This window comes from Bombyx mandarina, chromosome 16 (genome assembly GCF_030267445.1).
Source record: "Bombyx mandarina strain Sakado chromosome 16, ASM3026744v2".
NCBI lineage: Eukaryota > Metazoa > Arthropoda > Insecta > Lepidoptera > Bombycidae > Bombyx > Bombyx mandarina.
The window spans coordinates 4,556,118-4,577,895 of NC_143222.1; the positions used below are offsets into that span (position 1 = coordinate 4,556,118).

General features: G+C 36.2%; 3 protein-coding genes across 3 annotated transcripts in view; 1 reads left to right on the forward strand and 2 right to left on the reverse strand.

The window, feature by feature from the left end:
- The window catches only part of Flo2 (flotillin-2), a 419,882-nt gene that overhangs the window by 28,308 nt on the left and 369,796 nt on the right, over positions 1-21,778 (forward strand). The gene's annotated exons all lie outside the window — the stretch shown is intronic.
- LOC114252877 (glucose dehydrogenase [FAD, quinone]-like) lies at positions 3,056-9,332 on the reverse strand. The gene is made up of 5 exons (XM_089733961.1): positions 8,742-9,332; positions 7,487-7,714; positions 5,742-5,874; positions 5,200-5,319; positions 3,056-4,551 (listed from the first exon to the last, which is right to left on the reverse strand). Exons 1-5 carry the CDS (start codon positions 8,989-8,991, stop codon positions 3,270-3,272), a joined length of 2,013 nt encoding a protein of 670 aa, XP_089590087.1. The 5' UTR covers positions 8,992-9,332; the 3' UTR covers positions 3,056-3,269.
- Positions 10,987-18,782, reverse strand: LOC114252878 (glucose dehydrogenase [FAD, quinone]-like). Its single transcript, XM_089733962.1, has 5 exons — positions 18,270-18,782; positions 17,019-17,246; positions 16,574-16,706; positions 14,243-14,362; positions 10,987-13,901 (listed from the first exon to the last, which is right to left on the reverse strand). The coding sequence occupies exons 1-5, from the start codon at positions 18,517-18,519 to the stop codon at positions 12,620-12,622; spliced, it is 2,013 nt and encodes a 670-aa protein (XP_089590088.1). The 5' UTR covers positions 18,520-18,782; the 3' UTR covers positions 10,987-12,619.

The following is a 21,778-nucleotide window of genomic DNA, read 5'->3' on the forward strand; positions in this document are numbered from 1 at the left end:
CCCTATCAAGGATAACTAACTGCTTTCTGCACCGGGCTCCTGACCGAACTGTGTAACGAAAGTTTCTTAAGTCGAAACTTTTCGCTATCAAACCAGGCACCGATACAATAATAATGATCGGAACCATGATAGTTGAATCAACATACTACCTAGCGGTTGCCTCGTGGCGTTGTCTAAAATTTTTATTAATTTGTCCTTTTCTTTTATTTATTATATATTCCAGAAGGAATTCTGTGATTTACCACACGAGACTGAAATTTTTTTCCTCATCATCCTTAGTTACCCCGCCTGCCCCTGCCCTATCCTGCTTCAGTCTTCAGAATTTTCCTGTCAAGCTTGAGCTAATTTCTGCTATATTTTGCATGTTTCAATGGATTGATTGATTCGGGGAAATTCTCATGGCCAGTATCAGTAAAAGTAATCTAGTTTTGGAATCTAATCTGAAGTTTGTTATGATGCCATATCCAAGTTAAATTCAAAGTATATAGTTTTGCTAATTTTAGAATACCTATAGGTCGTAAATTATGTTTTCTAACATTGTAAGCACTATGAAAATAAAAGAGGATTTTTTGGCGGAAACGCGAGAAGTGCAAAGGATTTTAGTTGCATTCCTAAAAGGGATTTAACGGAATAATCACTAATATATAAATATATGATTTACAACAAAATATACTATTACCTTTTATTAATTTATTTAGAATAACATAATACATTATGCTATATCGCAAGGTATGCTTCTCGAAATAACAAGGATGTGGAAAAACTCTCCCTATTTTTCCTTCCTTATTCTTTCCTTCTACTTTCTTCCTATTCTCTTCCTATTTTGAAATAAAATTCCTTGCGATAAATCGGAAATTGTAAATTTTACGATTCACTCAAAAAAAAAAAATTAATATCTTCTTGCAAATTTCTTGCTTATGTTACGGTTTGCCGAAAGTCTCTCGTTTGAGCAACGTGAGAAACACAAACAAATTGCCGGGTCAAAAACAGTTGAATGTGAGCTCGTTCGTTTAATCATTAAAATAAAAAAGATATTTTTTTTGTAAAATAGTATATTAGGCATAGCTTTAAAAAAACGCTCCGTTAGTTAGCTAATAGTTCGACGAGTAACAGTAAAACGGATCAGGTTTTTTTTAATAGCTAATTTGGTATGTAATATATAAATCATTAAAGAGCTTTCCGTTATATCTTTTACGATTAAAGTAACAAGGTAACATAAAACCGTTACATAAATAATATAAAATTACTGGTGGTAGGACCTCTTGTGAGTCCGCGTGGGTAGGTACCACCACCCTGCCTATTTATGCCGTGAAGCAGTAATGCGTTTCGGTTTGAAGGATGGGGCAGCCGTTGCAACTATACTTGAGATCTTAGAACTTATATCTCAAGATGAGTGGCGCATTTACATTGTAGATGTCTATGGGCTCCAGTAACAACTTAACACCAGGTGAGCTGTGAGCTCGTCCACCCATCTCAGCAATAAAAAGAAAGAAAGTTGGTGATGTTAAAATAAATAAAATTTCCTTATTATATCTTGTAAGCGCACTAGAGATTAAAAGTAATCCACCTAGTAGTTATATCGCTTTTGCAAAATTTTACAGCTAAACTGTTCATACCATTATCCAAGATTTAATTGTTGATGCTCTTATAAGAATGCTAAATAATACTAATGCTCTTTTAGAAGTATGGTAAATAATTCGAAGAGCTAATGACGTGTATTGCATTTCAGTTTTCAAGTTCCCGTCAATGTTTTTTTAGTCATTTTGTAACTGTCAAACATACACTTTGTTCAATTCAAAGTGTTTACTCTTTGGTTAAAATTCAAACTTGAATTAGGAATCCGTCTTGCTGCATTCAGGCTGTAAGTAAACTGTAGTGTATTTTTCAAATTTTCCAATCGAATACGTGTTTAACAATTGTTCACAATCGACTGACATGATGAAGGAATAGCATAGTTTATTAAAAATGAAACTGGCAAAGAGGAAATATTTGGATTAAAAAATTAAATAATTAGTCGTGATAGGGAGGCATGTACATACGCGTGAGGCACCAACATCCTGCCTTTTTCTGCGGCCAGTCTTTTGTGTTCCGACATGTCAGCCATCATACAATACAACAGAGACTTCTAGCTCATGTCTCAGTTTGATGGCGGCTTTCGCGCTATGATGTCTGTAAGCTCGGTCGCAAATTAATAACCAGAGGTCAGCTCGCCGTTTGGAGCAACTAAAGTGACTCAAACCAAGAGAACATCACCCCACCTCTTTCGTCTCTACAGTAACATGATTTAAATACAAGCGCCTTAGCGAATAATATTCTCTTGACTCTCAAGATATTTTTGCTATTAAATTTACTGTGTCTACGTTCTTCTGCAACATATCATATTCAAAGGAATAATGAGATTGAACCTATAATTACACTGTTTTTGTGATTTACCCTAATTAATATTATTAATGACTAACGCCCCCGTAAATTGTATATCTTTTTAAATGAACTTGTTTAAGAGAAGTTAATGGCAATGACGATGCTATGCCTTAAACATTCAAAACCTAAATGTATTTCGTATTTATGTAGACCTTCCCGGGCGCTTTTAAATCGTCGAGAATTTACTACTGATTCGAAAAGCAGTTTCACACCTGAGAAGGCAAGAAACTTAGGGCTTGCTTTTCTCTAAATATCATAATGAAGTCCGTCCTACACTGGAATTCGCAATATATCAGATTGAACGATATTAGTAAATATTACATCATTTTACCAATTTACCTTAATTAATATCCTTTATGATTTATGTAATCGTAAGCTCTGTATTTTTGTTTTGAATGTATTTTTAACTCGCGGCGCCTCTAATACAATTCGCAACATATTATATTCAACGGGATTAACCGAATAATTACACTGTTGTAGTGATTTACCCTAATTAATTATTTATTATATATAAATATATTATATTATATTAATGTATTATTTATGTCTAACGCCCTCGTAAATTCTATATCTTTGTTTTGCGTGTATTCTTGATACGCTTTTACTAGCTTTTCCTGAAAGTATATTCTTGTGATTTTCAATAATATACAATTTATTTTAAAATATTTTATAATCTAACAAAAAATTCATAATAAAAAAAATCCCTATATCAAAAGTGAACGTAGATGACTGGTAACCAAGTAACTCTATTAAAAATTTAATTTCCTTATAATATATAAATATAAGATATGTTAAATAAATATAATTTGGCGCGTTCGTAAAATATGCATAACCCGAAATGAATTAATTTATGAATAGGAAATATAATTAGGTAGCATTGATGCCCATGTAGCTTTGATCATATCAGCAGCTTTTTCAGCGATCATCATTGCGGGTGCATGTGTATGAGCAGATATAGTTCGTGGTATAACTGCTGAATCTACGACCCGCAGTTTTTCGATCCCATATACTCTTAGTTCTGGGTCTACAACTGCTAATGGATCATTGTTTGGTCCCATTCGACACGTCGCAATCTGGTGGTGCAAAGTAGCAGTGAGGGTGCGAATAGCGCATTCCCAGTACTCATCTGAATCAAACGGTATGTGTCGGCAAGTTGGATAGGACGCTTTGTGTACTTTTGCACCAAACTTCTGGAAAGGGAATGTTGCCGCCATAGCCTGTACGTATCGTATCCCAGCAATAATTGTTACTACATCCTTCGAATGAGTTAAATAATTTCCATACATCCGGGGATGACTAAATGGGTTTTTATTTTTAAGCTCTATTCCCCCAAATGAAACTGGGTGTAGCAACATAATAAAAGCACTCCAAGTATCTCTTGCGACTCTATCTATTGATCCAAAAGCCTCATCTATAACTGCATCCCTAATTCTCATTCCTCTTCGAACTGCTCTACTGCCTCCAGGCCCACCATCTGAGAGTATAGATCCACCGATACTGATTAGTTCAATATCTGGTATAGGATCTGGATCGTTGGAGATCGGAGTTTTGATATAACCGATTCCTTCCACGCCACCCGGAGATGATAGTGTACTATCACCATTCTTTAACCACTGAAGTATAGGTCGCACTCTTAACATTTTAGTTTCGTGCAAACTGACATCGGTTGTGTTGAGTTCGAATATAAGCCCTGGGAAACAAATATGATCGTATAGCATTTTACCAACTGGCAGATCTTTGAGAACCGGTATGCCCATTGAATTTAAGTGTTTTTTAGGGCCCACGCCGGATAACATAAGTAGCTGAGGAGACGCTATGGGACCGGCTGATAGAATTACTTCTCTACGTGCTAGTACAGTATGTTTTAATCGGTTGCGTACGTATTCGACTCCGTACGCGGTTTTAGTTTGAGGATTTATCAGTATTTTAGTGACGTATGTGTCCGGCAAGATGTGTAAGTTTTGTCGCTTCTTCTGCCTATGCAGGAATACTTTCGCAGCACTTTGTCGGTGTCCTTTGGTTATTATAGCTTGCACATAACCGAATCCTAATTGATGCGGTGAATTGTAATCAATTGTTGGATGTCCAAAGATTCTACCGGCCTCTAAAAATGCTTTGATGAGCTTAGTCCTGAAAATTATAAATAAATATACAAAAATACGTGGAATATAAATTTCGAAGTTTGAAATAGTTAGGTTTATTTGTTTGTATTTTGTACAAAGCATACTAATGTGATTTTAAACAGTTTCTTGTCCCCATTATAAGTAGAACCGTTAAAATTGTTACATAGTGTCATAATAATAGTCGGTTAATAATTCCCAAGTTTATAGTGTCTATTTCTGTCTCACATATAAACTACGAATAAATAATAAGCATATAAATGATAAAATCACATTGACTTATAATATATAAAATCATATATACTTATAATATATAATATATAAAAATGAATTGCTGTTCGTTAGTCTCGCTAAAACTCGAAAACGGCTGGACCGATTTGGCTAATTTTGGTCTTGAATGATTTGTGGAAGTCTAGAGGAGGTTTAAAAGGTAAATAAATATGAAAATGCTTGGAATTAAATAAAAATAACAATTTTGTTTTTCCTTTGATGTGTCCCACGTCGGACGGATTCCTTTGTTTGTTTTAAGTTTATTTTATACAAAGGTTTAGGTTTAGGCATTACGAAGTCTGCCGGGTCAGCTAGTATAGAATAAATAGGAAATATTAAACTGGACTTATTTAGTGCTGTACTTTTTAGTGAATTATTAATGTACTACCTGATCGGTACAAATTCCACAGGGTTTTCGCCATTACGATTCCTTGTTGGATCTTTTTCATAACCATTGAGTCTAGCGTTTTCAGATTTTTTGTAATATTCCAAAACTTCACGGTATGACCTGTTAAACACACACACAATTTTACTGTCAATTTCATAGAAAAAAACTATTGATAAGGCCTTTCCAAAAGCCTTTATGTATACAAACTTACGTTGTTGATGTCTATGGGCTCCATTAACTACTTAACACCAGGTGGGCTGTTAGCTGGCCCCATCCCATCTAAGCAATAAATAAAAAAAACAACCGTGCATACAACATGCCCTTAGTAGATTTGGCCAACGTTGACAATATAATAGCTTTTTTGACATTAAACAATCATATTTTTGTTACTTTGTCCAAAATATTCACGCATCTTCACTAATTTTAGGATTTTTGATCGTTCCAAGATAATCGCTTGCATCACTAATGAATTCAAAACGTTCTGCATATAAATAAATAAAAATATCATTAAATATTAAAATATATTAAAACTGTTTTCAAACCATCCATAATTCCCTGCGGCCGCGATCCTGTCCCATTCTTGTGGTCTACCACGCGTGTATATCATGTAGTTGATGACGCTGCTACCCCCGACTGCCTTCCCGCGCGGCCAAAAACAACGACCATTGATCATACCTGAGGATTCAGATCTATTATTTATAAAGACTTTAGCGTGAGTCGGTATTTGTGATACAGAAAATTACTCTAGTACTATTGTATAATAATCTGATTTAGTGATACTGAAGTGAATTTTGGTGTGGTGGAAGCTTTGAACCGTAAGAAAACTATAACTATAAACTTGCAACGCAATTTTGGTTCGTTCTCATGTAAAAAGTTGGGAAAGGTACAAGCACGTTTTGATTTTTACGCCTTTAATACCATACCACACAATATCAATAGAGCAAAAATGTATATAACTAGTCAGGTCATAAGTATTGTCACACAGTAAAAACTTTTCTTTTAGAATGCTGGCCACAAAAAAGTTTATTGAATTCGAATTTCGAATTGTTCATGAAAATAAAAATGTATACTTTTAGAATTTTACTCATTTTTAAATATGGAGTGGACGCTTAAAGAAGACCGTGTTGCAGTTATTGCGTTGCATCGTTACGGTTACGCGCCAATTCAAATTTTTAACATACTGAAAAATTTGAATATAACCAAAAGATTCGTTTATCGTACCATCAAACGATACAATGAAGACTCTAGTGTAGATGACAGGTCAAGAAGTGGTCGCCCTCGGTCTGTTAAGACTCCAGCAGTGATAAAAGCTGTGAAAGCGCGAATTCAAAGAAATCCCAAACGTAAGCAGAAACTGTTGGCCCTTCAGATGGGGTTAAGTAGAACCACGGTGAAAAGGGTGTTAAATGAAGACTTAGGACTTCGGGCATATCGAAGAAAAACAGGACATCGTTTGAATGCTTGTCTAATGGACCTGAGACTGAAGAGATGCCGCGCTTTGTTGAAGCGGTACGCGGGAAAAAATATCGGGAAATTCTTTTTTCGGATGAAAATTTTTTTACCGTAGAAGAGATCTACAACAAACAAAATGATAAGGTGTACGCACACAGTAGTGAAGAAGCGAGCAACCGTATTCCGCGTGTCCAACGAGGCCATTTTCCATCCGCGCTCATGGTATGGTTGGGAGTTTCTTATTGGGGCTGAACAGAGGTACATTTTTGTGAGAAAGGTGTAAAAACGAATGCAGTTGTGTATCAAAATACAGTCCTGACGAACCTTGTGGAACCTGTTTCTCATACCATGTTCAATAACAGGCGCTGGGTATTTCAACAAGATTCGGCGCCAGCTCATAGAGCGAAGAGCACACAAGATTGGCTGGCGGCGCGTGAAATCGACTTCATCCGGCACAAAGACTGGCCCTCCTCCAGTCCAGATTTGAATCCGTTAGATTACAAGATATGGCAACACTTGGAGGAAAAGGCGTGCTCAAAGCCTTATCCCAATTTGGAGTCACTCAAGACATCCTTGATTAAGGCAGCCGCCGATATTGTCATAGACCTCGTTCGTGCTGCGATAGACGACTGGCCGCGCAGATTGAAGGCCTGTATTCAAAATCACGGACGTCATTTTGAATAAACTTTAGTGTCATAAGAATCTATGTTTTGTTAAGTTCATTTTGGTATATGAATGGTTACATAATGAATAAACTTGTTTCAATTATTTTACATTAAACATTTTATGACCTGACTAGGTAAAGATGTCTAATTGAAGATCGAGACGATTTTACCTTTACAAACTCCAGGTTGGGGTTCCATGTAGTACTGCCAGGCATATTCTGTTGATTGAAAATATGGTGCCATAATTGGAATGTCAGTTAATATCATTTCTGGCTTCCCGGCCTCTATAAGCAAGACCGTGGTGTTCTTATCTTCTGTTAGTCTAGAAGCTAAAACGGAGCCTGCTGAGCCCGCTCCTATGATTACGAAATCGTATTCATGATAAGGGCTGTGCAGTCCTAAAAAATAAATAATCATTTACGTGACGTTCAGTTAGAAAGAACGGCTGCGCTAAAACTATTGAAAACATGAGCTTTGAAAATTCGGGTATTTCACAGTTTTTGGTGTTCCTTGACGAGAATAGTCATTTGGCAAAATTTGAATATAGTATTTGAATGATGATATGTATTGGTCCGGTATTGAGACGCGCTTATTAGTTTTCCATTTAATCTAAGTAAGAAAAAAGAGCACATCATTATAGCGATTCAAGTATCGTGTATTTCTAGATAATTAATATAATAACACGTTATTTAGAAACTACCATTAGGTTTCCGCAAGAAATAGCTTGTCAGGAAAATAACAGTTGGAGTATTCAGAAACGCACTGAATTACGCAATCATGTTATAGAATATGAGAGTGCGAAAACTATATCGTAATCGATCTGAATGTAATTCATCCAATGTTTGATCGAACAGTATCTTGGTATTTTTTATTCCATTTTGTATTCCATTTCATCATGGCCTAAAAGATAAGACGCTCTCTGTTATTGTATCGAACGATAGGCTTATACTCAAATCCCGCAAGCGAGTACCATGTGATCTAGTTTAATAAAAATAAAATCGTCAAAAACAATATAAAATCAATTTCTACTCGTAGTAAATAGGGCGTTATGATTTAGCTTGCGCGGGTCTGTACTACCATTCTGCTTATTTCTGCCACGAAACATTCCAGTTCGAAGGCTCGGAAAGCTACTACAGAGTACTGGTAGTTTATTTGTAAACCCAAAATAATTGAGCACATCTTAAAAATTAAATTGTTTGCCCACATTAAAATCAAGTGATACAAAACTATTATTGATTATTGTTATTATAGTATATATAATTGAAAATATTATAGTGCAAGGAAATTGAAATTCAATCAAATATAATAGTGATATTATATCTGATCTTGCTGGTACCATCATCTCACTGTGAATTATAAACGCGTTCCCCGTCGGAAGGGTGGGACCGCCAGCAAAAACGACAAAATTAACGTAAAAAAGCTTACCTCCAGGCAGCGGATACGAATCTCTCAAAAAGTCAAAAATGTCTCCAGAATTTTTCGGTACATAATTAGGGGCAGCTGTTTTTATAACCAAATCTATAATCGGACTCTGGGGATACGAAAACGATCTTCCCTCTTTGTGATAATGATTTTCCGGCAAGTTATCGTAATACTCAATGTCGTAGTCTTCTTCAAATGCTCTAATTCCAATCAAAATTAAGAACATTAACAACGTGGTAAGTATTTGTAACATGTTTTTACACGGACTGCCGCGATCGGTGTTGTTCCTGCGAAGTCTTGTTATACAGTGGCTAGGAACCGCAACGGGAACGCGTTGAGAATTGACTGTCTGCGTAATATCACGCTACGGTTAAAGTGATAAATTAACAATTATTAGTATAGTAATTGTACCTGCAACATTGCGTAATTTAACATTTACACATAATAAATTCAGGTATCAATGAGAAAGAATAGTCAACAAAATCATACAACAAACTAACGCTAATAAACAATGCAACCTTTAAGATGATCTTTACCTGTAATGTTATTTTTGTGGTTAGTTTACCTGATATTAGAAAGAAATAATGAAAAGAAAAAAATACATTTCTTCACCACCAGAGTAGATAGAAGACCAGTACCTATATAATTTTTATTAGATAAACGGAAGAGCGAGCTTTCGGCGCACCTGGTGTGAAGTGGTTTTCTGAATACATACAAAGCGAATCAGTGACTCAACTTGATATCAGAAGTTGAAGTATTGTATTATGGCTGTTTTATGATATTCTTGTCTATGAGGTTGAACGAGCTCACGGCCCACGGTGTTAAGTGGTGACCTGCAGACATCGACATCGTAATTACCGCCACCCAGCTTAAGACATGAGATCTGAGTCTCAGTTTTACTGTACAATGGCGGCCCCATCCTTCAAACCGAAACGCATTACGGCTTCTCGGCAGAAATAGGCAGGGTGATGTTACCTATCCGTGTGGGCTCAGAAGACGCCTTGCCACGAGTAATTACGCAAATTAGAGTTCGTTATGCTTTACACGATGTTATTTCTTCACCGTGGAGATCATTCGTGAAAAAGTTTCTTGGCATTTTTTAAGAAAATTCACAACATTTTTTAATATAGTTTATTTACATTGAACTAAAGTATGTAGGTACCATTTTGTTCGATAACTTTTTGCCATCACGTAGGTAGGGACATAATCCCATTGCTATAGAAATTTTGGGGCTTCTGATCAAAATACCGCGACAATTGGTTTTGGCAGTCCTCTCGTGATGTTAACCTGACACTGCCTAAAGAATTCTGAAGAGACCGAAACAGGTGGAAATCTGAAGGTGCAAGGTCAGGACCATACGGCAGATACATTAACACCTCCCAGCCAAGCTCTCTTAATTTTTGCTGAGTGGTTAAAGATGTGTGAGGTCTAGCGTTATCATGATGAAAAACCGCACCCCTTCTGTTGATTTATTCCGGCCGCTTTCTCTCAACTTCTTGCTTTAATCTCATCAGTTGTTCGCAGTAGAGTACAGAATCGATGGTCCTGTCTGGTAGTAACAGCTCATAATTAAGAATGCCCTTCCAATCCCACTACACACAGAGCATCACCTTGTTGCGAGTTAACCCGGGTTTCGCCACAGTTTGTGAAGCCTGACCGGCCTTTGACCACGACCATTTTCACACGTTCTAGTTATCAGCTTTTTCAAAAATGGTTCGGTTTCATTACGTCGTAATAAAGAATCACAAATGAGTACACGGTTCATTAGGTTTCTTTCAGTGAGCTCGTGTGGCACCCAAATATCGAGTTTTTTTTGTATACCCAGTTTTTTTCAAATGCGCCAAAACTGTTTTGTGGTCAATTCCCAGTTCTTCAGCTACGTCGTAACTACTGATATGCCGATGTTGCTCCACTTTTTCAAAAATGGCATCCTTTTTATCCGAAATAGTGCGACCAGAGCGACGTGCATCTTTGACATCAAAATTTCCGGATTAAAAACGCTTAAACCAAATTTGTGCTACTCTCACCGACATTGCACTAGGTTCATTAACATCGCAAATTATTTTCGCGGCTTGCGTTGCATTTTTACGTTTTTTGTAGTAAAATTTTAAAATGTATCAAATTTCTTCATTATATTCACTCATCTTGACAATACGAAAATTATATAAAAATCACACATTTTCCTAATTTCAATTTGGAATTATCTTCTATAAAAGTTAAACTTTTCATGAAACCAAAACCAGCCAGACACAAATAGTATAGCCAAAGAGATTTTATTACAAGTTCATACATAGTAGTTCAAGTAGTACAAGTTCATTCTAGTAGTCGTCGTGGCCTAACGGATAAGACGTCCGGTGCATTCGTGTTGAGCGATGCACCGGTGTTCGAATCCCGCAGGCGGGTACCAATTTTTCAAATGAAATACGTACTCAACAAATGTTCACGATTGACTTCCACGGTGAAGGAATAACATCGTGTAATAAAAATGAAACCCGCAAAATTATAATTTGCGTAATTACTGGTGGTAGGACCTCTTGTGAGTCCGCGCGGGTGGGTACCACCACCCTGCCTATTTCTGCCGTGAAGCAGTAATGCGTTTCGGTTTGAAGGGTGGGGCAGCCGTCGTTACTATACTTGAGACCTTAGAACTTGTATCTCAAGGTGGGTGGCGCATTTACGTTGTGGATGTCTATGGGCTCCAGTAACCACTTAACATCAGGTGGGCTGTGAGCTCGTCCACCCATCTAAGCAATAAAAAAAAAAAAAAAAAAAACATACTATTTGTAATGCGAAAAACTTTTTCCCCAACCTATTATTTGTGAAGTACATACATAAAAAATGGTATTTGCTTTTATTTACGTACCTATTGTAGTAACTCTATACATATTATTAATTTTTCAATCGCCCCCCCCCCCCTGCGTCGTATTCCACACTGCTGAGGGTCGGGACCACCCTTAAAGGTTACAGTAACATACACGCTGTAAGCCTCGTCATCGAACGATTCAGGAAAGAGAAAATTAACGAGTGTTTCCTGGTAAAATTGAGCTACGTTAGCATCATAACTTGTTAATTTTTAAATGAACTTGTTTAATAGAAGTTAATGGCAATGACGATGCTATGCCTTAAACATTCAAAACCTAAATGTATTTCGTATTTATATAGACCTTCCCGGGCGCTTTTAAATCGTCAAGAATTTGCTACTGATTCGAAAAGCAGTTTCACACCTGGGAAGGCAAGAAACTTTGGGCTTGCCCTTATCTAAATATCATAATTATGTCCGTCTGTTGCTTTTGTTGAGCACAAATTCAATTCACGCGCCCATACACTAGAATTCGCAATATATCAGATTGAACGATATTAATAATTATTACATCATTTGACCAATTTCCTTAATTAATATCCTTTATGATTTATGTAATTGTAAGCTCTGTATTTTTGTTTTGAATGTATTTTTAACTCGCGGCGCCCCTAATACAATTCGCAACATATCATATTCAACGGGATTAAACGAATAATTACACTGTTTTAGTGATTTACCCTAATTAATTATTTATTATATATATATATATTATATTAAATTAATGTATTATTTATGTCTAACGCCCTCGTAAATTCTATATCTTTATTTTGCGTGTATTCTTGATACGCTTTTACTAGCTTTTCCTGAAAGTATATTCTTGTAATTTTCAATAATGTACAATTTATTTTAAAATATTTTATAATCTAATAAAAAATACCATAATAAACAAAATCCCTATTTAAAAAGTGAACGTAGATGACTGGTAACCAAGTAACTCTATTAAAAACTTAATTTCCTTATAATATAAAATAAATATAATTTGGCGCGTTCGTAAAATATGCATAACCCGAAATGAATTAATTTATGAATAGGAAATATAATTAGGTAGCATTGATTCCCATGTAGCTTTGATCATATCAGCAGCTTTTTCAGCGATCATCATCGTGGGTGCATGTGTATGAGCAGATATAGTTCGTGGTATGACTCCTGAATCTACGACCCGCAGTTTTTCGATCCCATATACTCTTAGTTCTGGGTCTACAACTGCTAATGGATCATTGTTTGGTCCCATTCGACACGTCGCAATCTGGTGGTGCAAAGTAGCAGTGAGGGTGCGAATAGCGCATTCCCAGTACTCATCTGAATCAAACGGTATGTGTCGGCAAGTTGGATAGGACGCTTTGTGTACTTTTGCACCAAACTTCTGGAAAGGGAATGTTGCCGCCATAGCCTGTACGTATCGTATCCCAGCAATAATTGTTACTACATCCTTCGAATGAGTTAAATAATTTCCATACATCCGGGGATGACTAAATGGGTTTTTATTTTTAAGCTCTATTCCCCCAAATGAAACTGGGTGTAGCAACAAAATAAATGCACTCCAAGTATCTCTTGAGACCCTGTCTATTGATCCAAAAGCCTCATCTATAACTGCATCCCTAATTCTCATTCCTCTTCGAATTGCTCTACTGCCTCCAGGCCCACCATCTGACAGTATAGATCCACCGATACTGATTAGTTCAATATCAGGTATAGGATCTGGATCGTTGGAGATCGGAGTTTTGATATAACCGATTCCTTCCACGCCACCCGGAGATGATAGTGTACTATCACCATTCTTTAACCACTGCAGTATAGGTCGCACTCTTAACATTTTACTTTCGTGCAGACTGACATCGGTTGTGTTGAGTTCGAATATAAGCCCTGGGAAACAAATATGATCGTATAGCATTTTACCAACTGGCAGATCTTTGAGAACCGGTATGCCCATTGAGTTTAAGTGTTTTTTAGGGCCCACGCCGGATAACATAAGTAGCTGAGGAGACGCTATGGGACCGGCTGATAGAATGACTTCTTTTCGTGCTAGTACAGTGTGTTTTAATCTGTTTCGTACGTATTCGACTCCATAGGCTGTCTTAGTTCGAGCATCTATGAGTATTTTAGTGACGTATGTGTCCGGCAAGATGTGTAAGTTTCGCCGCTTCTTCTGTCTATGCAGGAATACTTTCGCAGCACTTTGTCGGTGTCCTTTGGTTATTATAGCTTGCACATAACCGAATCCTAATTGGTGCGGTGAATTATAATCAATTGTTGGATGTCCAAAGATTCTACCGGCCTCTAAAAATGCTTTGATGAGCTTCGTCCTGAAAATTATGAATAAATATACAAAAATACGTGGAATATAAACATCTAGCTTTGAAATAATTAGGTTTATTTGTATGTATTTTGTATGAATCATACTAATGTGAATCTAAACAAAGTTTCTAGTCCCCATTATTAGTGGGACTGTTAAAATTGCTACATGGTGTCACAATAAATGCCTAATAGTTAGTTTTTTATTACCTATTTTATACTGTCTATTTCTGTCTCACATATAAATTATAAAATCATATTAACTTATAGGTACTATCGAATAAATAATATATTAATATAATTATTAAATATTAAACTGGACGTATTTTTTAGTGAATTATTAATGTACTACCTGATCGGTACAAATTCCACAGGATTTTCCCCATTACGATTCCTTGTTGGATCTTTTTCATAACCATTGAGTCTAGCGTTTTCAGATTTTTTGTAATATTCCAAAACTTCACGGTATGACCTGTTAAAAACATACAAATTCAATTCATATTCAAATTCAAAATCATTTATTTCAACTTAGATGTCAGTATGACACACTTGTTGAATGTCAAAATACAAATAACATTATTAACTCTACCACCGGTTCCAAAAAAAGCCACAGTCCTGAGAAGAACCGGCGAAACAAACTCAGCGGGCTTTTTTTTTTGTTTTTTCTCAAATGTTTCTTTTTTAAATAAATAAAAATATTTACAATAAAAGAAAAAACAAGTCAAAAAATACAATTAAAAAAATAATAATAATAATGAAAAATGAAAAGGCCAGGAGCGAGCGCCTCATTCCCACGTAGTGCCATCTAGTAAATAATCCTTAACTTTATAATATGCCTTGTTGCACAAACGTTCCTTAACAGTTTTCTTAAATCTATGAACAGGTAGTACTTGAACGTTTAGTGGGATCTTGTTGAAAAGCTGTACACCCAGCCCCCTAAAAGAGTTGCTTATTTTCTTAATTCGAGCCGCCGGCAACGCAAGCCTATGTTTGTTCATAGTGTTCACATTGTGCAAATCGCAGACTCTGGGGAATTCTTCAATGTTTTTACACACGTACAATAAATTTTCAAATTGCATTTAAAAAAATCTATAGATAAGGCCTTTCCAAAAGTCTTGATGTATACAAATTGACATTGTAGATGTTGTGAGTTCTTCCACCCATCTAAGCAATAAAAAAAAAACAACTCTGCAAACAACATGGCCTTTAGTAGATTTGGCTAACGTTGACAATATAATAGCTTTTTTTACATAAAACAATCATATTTTTGTTACTTTGTCCAAAATATTCACATATAAACTCTTTTCGTTTATAGTTCTATATATTGTTGAAAAATGTATCAAGATCGATTACAGCTGCTTAGCTAGCTGCTTGATTACGCAGCTCACTGAGTTTCTCGCCGGATCTTCTCAGTGGATCGCGTTTCCGATCCAGGGGTAGATTCTGCGAAGCACTACTCTTGCTGGGACTTGTGTTAGCGACGTCCTCAGGTTAAAGCCCCGCGAGCTAACCTACTCGTCCGGTTACGCACCCTTGGTTACCAGCTCAGGTAGAAAAAAAAGAGAAATAGCAAGAGGCAAAGAACGACTTGGATTTATACTATTTAGGAACATGACCAAAAAGCAAACCTCGAAAAGCAAGGAAACAACAAAAAACGAAAATTAATGAAATGTTCTGTAAATGAGTTAAGTAAAGGTCTTAAGTGAAAAGTAATACTCGTAATTCTACTAAAAAATCTAAGATACAAATATTACAAGGTATATCAACAATCTATACTAATATAAATAAAGCTACAGTGGTTTTTACGGATGTTCCGTTATAACTACTGAACCATGCATCCGAACGACTTGAAACTTGGTATCCAAATTCAAATTCAAATTCAAAATCATTTATTTCAACTTAGATGTCAGTATGACACACTTGTTGAATGTCAAAATACAAATAACAATGTTAACTCTACCACCGGTTCCAAAAAAAGCCACAGTCCTGAGAAGAACCGGCGAAACAAACTCAGCGGGCTTTTTTTTTTCTTTTTGTTTTTTCTCAAATATTTTCTTTTTTTTTAAATAAATAGAAATATTCACAATAAAAGAAAAAACAAGTCTAAAATAATAATAATAATAATGAAAAATGAAAAGGCCAGGAGCGAGCGCCTCATTCCCACGTAGTGCCATCTAGTAAATAATCCTTAACTTTATAATATGCCTTGTTGCACAGACGTTCCTTAACAGTTTTCTTAAATCTATGAACAGGTAGTAGTTGAACGTTTAGTGGGATCTTGTTGAAAAGCTGTACACCCAGCCCCCTAAAAGAGTTGCTTATTTTCTTAATTCGAGCCGCCGGCAACGTAGAAATCCATGTAGAAAATACATGTACTTAATGGATAGGCTAATATTTATAAGAGTGTGGGACTCCCTACACCAGTTACGGGGTTGTCAATGATGAGAATCTTTGTGGGGGTGAGAAATAATAATGCTAATTTTAAATGCTACGCGAAGCGGACGGGTACAGCTAGTATAAATATAAACACAGTCATGCTAATTAAAATAGCATCTTCACTAATTTTAGGATTTTTGATCGTCCCAAGATAAACACTTGCATCACTAATGAAATCAAAACGTTCTGCATATAAATAAATAAAAATTTCATTAAATATTAAAATAAATTAAAATTATTTTCAAACCATCCATAATTCCCTGCGGCCGCGATCCTGTCCCATTCTTGTGGTCTACCACGCGTGTATATCATGTAGTTGATGACGCTGCTACCCCCGACTGCCTTCCCGCGCGGCCAAAAACAACGACCATTGATCATACCTGAGGATTCAGATCTATTATTTATAAAGACTTTAGCGTGAGTCGGTAATTGTGATACAGAAAATTACTCTAGTACTATTGTATAATCATCTGATTTAGTGATACTGAAGTGAATTTTGGTGTGGTGGAAGTTTTGAACCGTAGGAAAACTATAACTATAAACTTGCAACGCAATTTTTGTTCGTTCTCATGTAAAAAGTTGGAAAGATACAAGCATATTTTGATTTTTACGCCTTTAATACCATACCACACAATATCAATAGAGTAAAAATGTATATAAAGATGTCTAATTGAAGATCGAGACGATTTTACCTTTACAAACTCCAGGTTGGGGTTCCATGTAGTACTGCCAGGCATATTCTGTTGATTGAAAATATGGTGCCATAATTGGAATGTCAGTTAATATCATTTCTGGCTTCCCGGCCTCTATAAGCAAGACCGTGGTGTTCTTATCTTCTGTTAGTCTAGAAGCTAAAACGGAGCCCGCTGAGCCCGCCCCTATGATTACGAAATCGTATTCATGATAAGGGCTGTGCAGTCCTAAAAAATAAAAAAATGATTTACGTGACATTCAGTTAGAAATGCGCCAAAACTATTGGAAATATGAGCTCTGAAAATTCGGGTATTTCACAGTTTTCGTGTTCCTTGACGAGAATAGTCATTTGGCAAAATTTGAATATAGTATTTGAATGATGATATGTATTGGTCCGGTATTGAGACGCGCTTATTAGTTTTCCATTTAATCTAAGTAAGAAAAAAGTGCACATCATTATAGCGATTCAGGTATCGTGTATTTCTAGATAATTAATATAATAACACGTTATTTAGCAACTAACATTATGTTTCCGCAAGAAATAGCTTGTCAGGAAAATAACAGTTGGAGTATTAAGAAACGCACTGAATTACGCAATCATGTTATAGAATATGAGAGTGCGAAAACTATATCGTAATCGATCTGAATGTAATTCATCCGATTTTTGATCAAACATTGGTATTTTTTATTCGCGACACCAACTGTTCATCATGGCCTAAAAGATAAGACGCTTTCTGTTATCGCGTCAAACGATACATTTATGCTCAAATCCCGCAGGCGAGTACCATGTGTCCTAGTTTAATAAAAATAAAATCGTCAAAAACAATATAAAATCAATTTCTAGTAGTAAATAGGGCGTTATAATTTAGCTTGCGCGGGTTTGTACTACCATTCTGCTTATTTCTGCCACGAAACATTCGAGTTCGAAGGCTCGGACAGCTACTACAGAGTACTGGTAGTTTATTTGTAAATCCAAAATAATTTAGCACATCTTAAAAATTTAATTGTTTGCCCACATTAAAATCAAGTGATACAAAACTATTATAGATAATTGTTATTATGGTATATATAATTGAAACTATTATAGTGTAAGGAAATTGAAATTCAATCAAATATAATAGTGATATTATATCTGATCTTGTTGGTACCATCATCTCACTGTGAATTATAAACGCGCTCCCCGTCGGAAGGGTGGGACCGCCAGCAAAAACGACAAAATTAACATTCAATATTGACATAATAAAGCTTACCTCCAGGCAGCGGATACGAATCTCTCAAAAAGTCAAAAATGTCTCCAGAATTTTTCGGTACATAATTAGGGGCAGCTGTTTTCATAACCAAATCTATAATCGGACTCTGGGGATACGAAAACGATCTTCCCTCTTTGTGATAATGATTTTCCGGCAAGTTATCGTAATATTCAATGTCGTAGTCTTCTTCAAATGCTCTAATTCCAATCAAAATTAAGAACATTAAAAACGTGGTAAGTATTTGTAACATGTTTTTACACGGACTGCCGCGATCGGTGTTGTTCCCGCGAAGTCTTGTTATACAGTGGCTAGGAACCGCAACGGGAACGCATTGAGAATTTAGACTGTCTGTGTAATATCACGCTACGGTTAAAGTGATAAATTAACAATTATTAATATAGTAGCTGTACTTGCAACATTGCGTAATTTAACATTTATACATAACTAGTTGACCCGGCAGACTTCGTAGTGCCTCAATCGATAAATAAAGGACCTAAACTTTTGTATAAAATAAACACATCAAAGGAAAAACAAAATTATTATTTTTATTTAAGTCAGAGCATTTTCATATTTATCTACCTTTTAAACCTTCTCTGGACTTCCACAAATAATTCAAGACCAAAATTAGCGAAATCGGTCCAGCTGTTCTCGAGTTTTAGCGAGACTAACGAACAGCAATTCATTTATATATATATATAGATAGAAGATAAATTCAGGTATCAGTGAGAAAGAATAGTCAAGAAAATCATACCACAAACTAACGCTAATAGCCCATTTAACCTTTAACATGGCCTTCATATGTAAAGTTATTTTTGTAGTTAGTTTATCTGATAATAGACAGAAATAATGAAAAAAACTACATTTCTTCACCACCAGAGCAGATAGAAGACTAGTATACAATCTTTTATTAGATAGACGGAAGAGCGAGCTCTCGGCGCACCTGGTATGAAGTGCTTTTCTGAATACATACAAAGTAAATACAGTCATTCAACTTGATATTAGAAGTTGAAGTATTGTTACGCCGGCAAGAGTAACGCCATCTATCGCGGAATAGTCGAACGAATATCGAAGGATCTAGTAACACCTAGAACGCTCGAGAAGTACACCGCCATCTATTGTCAGATAGCGGAAACACAATACTCGAAATGTGTGGAATATTCTCGACAATTCTAGAGATGTGGTATCGGCTATAAAAGCGTTGCAGAGATGGCACGCAGTCAGTTAGTAATCGGAACTACTCGAAGCGAAACAGCGAACGGATCACCTGAAGCGAAGCGGAAGAAGCTATTCGAGAATTTTAAAGTGTTTGTGAAGTGTTTTAAGTGTTCTAAGTGTTGAATACAGTTTTTAATTTGTACTTCGGTAGAATTTTATTTATCCCGAACCCCAGCGCGTAGCAGTATTATATTACGGCTGTTTTATCATCTTCTTGCCTATGAGGTTGAACGAGCTCATGGCCGGCGGTGTTAAGTGGTGACCGACAGACATCGACAGCGTTATTGCCGCCACCCAGCTTAAGACATGAGATCTGAGTCTCAGTTCTACTGTACGACGGCGGCCCCACCCTCAAACCGAAACGCATTATTGCTTCACGGCAGAAACAGGCAGGGTGATGGTACCTACCCGTGTGTGCTCAGAAGACGCCTTGCCACGAGCTATTACGCAAATTAGAGTTCGTTTTGCATTACACGACGTTATTCCTTCACCGTGGAGGTCATTCGTGAATATTTGTGCAGTACATACATAAAGAAATGATGTTTGCTTTTATTTACCTACCTATCGTAGTAACATCTATACATATTATTCAATCACCCCCCTCACTTGTTGAAGTGAAACTCCTTTAGGCGCATCAGGGTAAATTTTTTAACAGATGTAACGTCACGCAGGTATGCACCGGAAGTATCGAAAAAGAGAGAGAGAGAGCGATCGAGACCGATTGAGAGAGAGAGTAAGACAGGGCGAACGTAACATGAAGCAACTAGCCATGGAGTGAGAGTAGGGAGCAAGCAAGTGAGAAAGATCGAGAGAATAAGTGAGACAGAATGCTCAGTTCCTGCATACTTTAAAACATACGTATAAAGTATTTTATTTTTAATACAGCGCCATCTGTGAGATGTTTTAATACCAACGTGTGTATGAAATATCTTGTAGTGAATTTTAATTTAAGATATACGTGAAGTTAAAATATCAATTCACAGAGGGCGCTACCTTATACTATAAAAGGTGATTTACAATTATTTACTAATGACAAAATTTTACTAATAATATACTCAGACATTTAGGATAATTGTATTTTAATTTTTGAAGGTTTCACTTCTAACACGTGTGAATTGCACACATGTTATTTTTTTTCAATCACCCCCCTCGCTTGTGTCGCATTCCTCACTGCTGAGGGTCATGACCACCCTTTTGTATCACCTTCGCATGCTTGATCTTTAATCAAATTGATTTAAATAACCTATCATTAAAATTATTTATATATTTATTTAAGTCACCTAATATATATTGTACATATAAAGCATATTTTAATTATGAATGCAGTTAAAATCAAATTACCTCGATCGGCTATTAAAGAATTACGATGCAGTAATTTGCTAGTGCTAGATATTTCCGTTGCGATATAAAACAAATGGGTGAAATTTAATAAAGGCGTTAAAACACAGCTTGATCGTTTTCATGGCCTTGGCTACAAGCAATTATGACGTGGATTGCTAGTTTTTAGTATTATTAGTATTTACGAGCGTATTGTGGCCCTGCACGACTAGATGCAATACTCCTGGTTGTTACTGCCCGTGAGGACTCACAGGACATCCAGTAAATACGGAGATTGTAATTTTGCGGGTCTGATTCTTATTCCACGATGTGTTTTTTTATTGCTTAGATGGGTGGACGAGTTCACAGCCCACCTGGTGTTAAGTGGTTACTGAAGCCCATAGACATTTACAACGTAAATGCGCCACCCACCTTGAGATATAAGTTCTAAGAACTCAGTATAGTTACGACGGCTGCCCTACCCTTCAGACCGAAACGCATTACTGCTTCACGGCAGAAATAGGCAGGGCGGTGGTACCTACCCGCGCGGACTCACGGACGTACAACCATGGAAGTCAGTCTTGAACATTTGTTAAGTACGTATGTCATTAGAAAAAATGGTACCTTGCTTCGCGATTTGAACACCGGCAGAGTTGCATCGCTGGATACGAATGCACCGGGCGTTTTATACTTTAGGCCGTGATATTTGTTGATAAGATAAATACGCATACGAACCTATTACGAATGTGTTCCCCAGCAAAATAACAGTACCAAACTCTGTTAAAAACGATCCTTTACTACAAAAATACTTGATTTTGGTATATTTTATTTAATACTTATAATCTAAAAAAAGTTTAAAAACAATCAAATTTAAGTTGGAAATACAAAAATCATAAACTCGACTACGAAAGTTATAACTTCTTGCTTCTTCTTAATGTGGCTTTTGTTTGATAATTTTTCATAGCCACATACCACCG

Excerpts from the sequence above, each read along its gene's own strand:
- LOC114252878 (XM_089733962.1), bottom strand. The coding sequence starts at position 18,519 with ATGTTACAAATACTTACCACGTTTTTAATGTTCTTAATTTTGATTGGA. Across the intron at positions 16,707-17,018 it reads CCAACCTGGAGTTTGTAAAG|GTATGATCAATGGTCGTTGT; the intron begins GTAAAATCGTCT and ends CTGAATCCTCAG. Across the intron at positions 13,902-14,242 it reads GTGGAATTTGTACCGATCAG|GACGAAGCTCATCAAAGCAT; the intron begins GTAGTACATTAA and ends CATAATTTTCAG.
- LOC114252877 (XM_089733961.1), bottom strand. The coding sequence starts at position 8,991 with ATGTTACAAATACTTACCACGTTGTTAATGTTCTTAATTTTGATTGGA. Across the intron at positions 7,715-8,741 it reads TTCGTATCCGCTGCCTGGAG|GACTGCACAGCCCTTATCAT; the intron begins GTAAGCTTTTTT and ends TTTATTTTTTAG. Across the intron at positions 4,552-5,199 it reads GTGGAATTTGTACCGATCAG|GACTAAGCTCATCAAAGCAT; the intron begins GTAGTACATTAA and ends TATAATTTTCAG.